Source organism: Cebidichthys violaceus, unplaced genomic scaffold (assembly GCF_023349555.1).
Source record: "Cebidichthys violaceus isolate CVI_PGR_0920_01 unplaced genomic scaffold, fCebVio1.0.p SCAF_17, whole genome shotgun sequence".
Taxonomy (NCBI): Eukaryota; Metazoa; Chordata; class Actinopteri; order Perciformes; family Stichaeidae; genus Cebidichthys; species Cebidichthys violaceus.
This window is the reverse complement of record NW_027176340.1, coordinates 1,936,782-1,939,774: the sequence shown is the minus strand read 5'-3', so window position 1 is coordinate 1,939,774 and position 2,993 is coordinate 1,936,782. Positions and strand designations below refer to the sequence as shown.

The window sequence follows — 2,993 nt, the reverse complement described above, 5'->3', positions numbered from 1 at the left end:
AAACTAGACGTTGTCATGGCGCTGCGCCGTATGATGATGAGTTCGGGGGAAAATCTGTTTCAAGGACATTTCGCAAATACAAAAAGCTTTGCTGTCACACGACTGACACAACAACAGAAGCGCACACATCGGCGTGTGATCTCAGCTCGCGTTTCTTGCGAACACACCAAGACTCCTCCTCCTCCTCCTCCTCTTCCTGAATGATCTCCACGAAAAGTCGAGATCAGTTTTGTAAATAGTCCTAGAACATGAGTTCTGTTGGGCCTCGGGTTACCTCCTCAACTCCATGGGCAGAAGCCAAATCTGTTTCTTGCAAAAAGTGTGGAACAAAATGTTCTTTCCATCGGGTCGGGCTGTACCTCCATCCACCAGCCTTTGTCACACTCTGGCAGTGTTGATTGCTTTAGTCCCGATCCACACTTTGCACAGAGGCCAATTGCCTGCTCATAAGTAATGCACGGTACTTTGGTTGTCTCCCTATCCTCCCCACATGTGGACTTCTGACCCAAATTCCATTGTTGGAATTTTGTTTTTCCCCTCTCCATCTAGTCGAGGTGAAAAGCCAGAGGACCTTGTCGCTGGCCGGAGGGTGATGTATATCTGTAGTATAATCGGCTGAAGAGAAGCTGTAAGTGGTTCCACATGGAAGATACCGCGGGTTCATGTTATCTGAACACTTCTTATGGAGAGATCTCAGAGTCCACCGACACTACACAATGAGCCGTGGAGCCCAGCAGAGCATGAAATATTGATTTGGCAGAAAGTAATCCATAATGGGGGAAAATAGCTTATTTTGTGTTCCTCTGACAACAGTGAGGATTTCTGTCAGAATCAAAACAGAGTTTATTTTTAGTGTATTTTCTGAATGAAAAGATTTAGATTTGTCTCCGGAAAATGTTCTAATACTTTACGCACCGTCTTTCAACTGTCGAATGAATGTAAAGGAAAGATTGTTTACTTTAAAGGTGCTAAACGTGAACATAGCAATGTGCTGCTATATTAATGTAACATGAAAATCATATCGTATTGAGCCAGGAAAAAAAAACCCATCTGCCCTTCTTAAGTCTAGCTAATTAGAGCTAACAATTAACTTGTACGAGGGAAGTACAAGTCCCAAAATAGAGTCCTGTTGTCTGTCAGGCCCTGAGAGCTCTGTGTTGATTTGTCCTCTTTTAATTGGACACACGATGTTTTATCTAAGGGTTGTTTTTCTGGTGTAATGCATTTGCTGGAGGGATGTCAAGCAGCGTTGTTGATCAAGATGGAACATTTATTTGGACTCCATCATGTCAGCAGCATGGTAATCAAGTCGGAACGCACTCAGGCTGTGCACCTGCCTCCATTCCCGTCAGATGAATGCAGTCTGCACAATATGTAGCCTCTCAAAGTAAAAGGGGGCTTCTGGTGCTAATCGACTGTATGAACTGCTAGTTGCACAGAGGCAGCTAGTGGCAAACGGGCATACATTTTATTTTCTCATTTACTACATACATTACGACTATTGTGGAAGCCTCGGTAGACTCGATTCCAGCGAGATGGTAACGGTTTAATTCACCAGAAAATAACTAAATCTTAGATGTGATTAAATTGTAAGCTTTTCTCTACCGAGGGGCAGGAGGGAGGAAGAACTATTGTACATTGATTCAAATAACGTGTGGTCTTTATGGCTCCCTGGTGCATATTCCACAAATGAACGTCGTAGTCAGAAGGTAATTTACTGCTGGAATCATATTTGTTATTGGTTGATTGCGTGTCTAGATACCAAGCAGCTAGTGTACAATGTATCGCAGAAGTTAACCAATGATAACGCCTTAATCGCCGTAACCTTAGTTTTGCACATTTCTCACATTCTCCATTCACAAAAGACTGAAAGGTTATCTCTGGAATTGATCTGTCGCAGAGACACGGAGAGGACCTCGGACCAGAAGAGAACATCCAGCATGAGGGCAGACGAGGCAGCTCCGTCACTCGCCGGCGGAAAACGACGGCGCAAGACGTGAGGAAGGGATGGAGGGAAGAGAGGCGGAGAGTAAGACCTCTGACCGACCAGATCAACAGCAATAAACCGACTACTGAAGTTACAGCGTGACAGGAAGTGATCTTCATGCACGTTCCTGTCCAGCATTTCTTTTTCTACGTTTGTACTTTTCAACATGCGTCGTGGTGTGAATCCATTTAGTATTTTAAAATACTTTTGTGTTCGTCCTCGATGAGCTGTGGCCGCCGACGTTTCATCATGTTACTGCAGGAGTGTGGAGGCTATACAATCAACTACTTGGAAGTTATTCAAACACTATTAAGTGTCGTAAAGATTTAGTTTCTTCGCGTAAAAATTTGATACATTTTTACTTTTATAGTTAACATAATTTCTACTTGTAACCAGTGTTCCAGTCAATACATATAGTATTCTATTGTAATTTGAATCAAGCAATTTTTTTTTTAAATGTTTTTCTTTTCTTAATCTTATTATTTTTTGTCTTTCTACCATGTCATACGGTGCAATGTAATATTCTGTTTAAACTGAAATAAACCTGTAACAGCATTTGGTAGTTTTGCATTTGAACACTTTTTTTTTTTTTGGTTCCATAATTGACTTTCCATGTCTTCACAAATGGATTGAGTCACTTTGTTCACTGTGTGCAAAGCTACACTTTTCATACTGTGTGGTTGTGGTGGAACATCTATTGAATTAGCAATATAAATATTCCCAAAAATTCACTTTTTTTTTTTTATCTTGATGTCTGTCCGATTGCTAACCTATCTTCAAATGTTCCCCTCAGATATATTTAGGCCGTCTCACATTAGGAACCTCAGCTTTGTGGGGTTTTTCTCTGTCATTTGCAATTTCTAAGCGTGCAAAAAAAAAAAAAAAAAAAAAAAAAAGCAAAAATCTGTAGCTTTCAAATTGATTTTGTTTTCGTTGAAGGAAAAGTAACCGGGGTCAGTTTAATTCAGGAAACTCGATGCTTGTGGAAACCTCAGGTCAGAGCAGC

At 41.1% G+C, this 2,993-nt stretch overlaps 1 protein-coding gene across 2 annotated transcripts in view; it reads left to right on the top strand.

Moving 5' to 3' along the window:
• The window catches only part of rad18 (RAD18 E3 ubiquitin protein ligase), a 20,355-nt gene extending 17,813 nt beyond the window's left edge, over positions 1–2,542 (top strand). For both annotated transcript variants that reach the window (XM_068711941.1, XM_068711940.1), the window contains exon 13: positions 1,901–2,542. In XM_068711941.1, coding sequence (XP_068568042.1) covers positions 1,901–2,000 — 100 coding nt within the window. In that variant the 3' untranslated portion in view covers positions 2,001–2,542. The remainder of the gene's footprint in view (positions 1–1,900) is intronic.
• Positions 2,543–2,993: the final 451 nt, after the last annotated feature.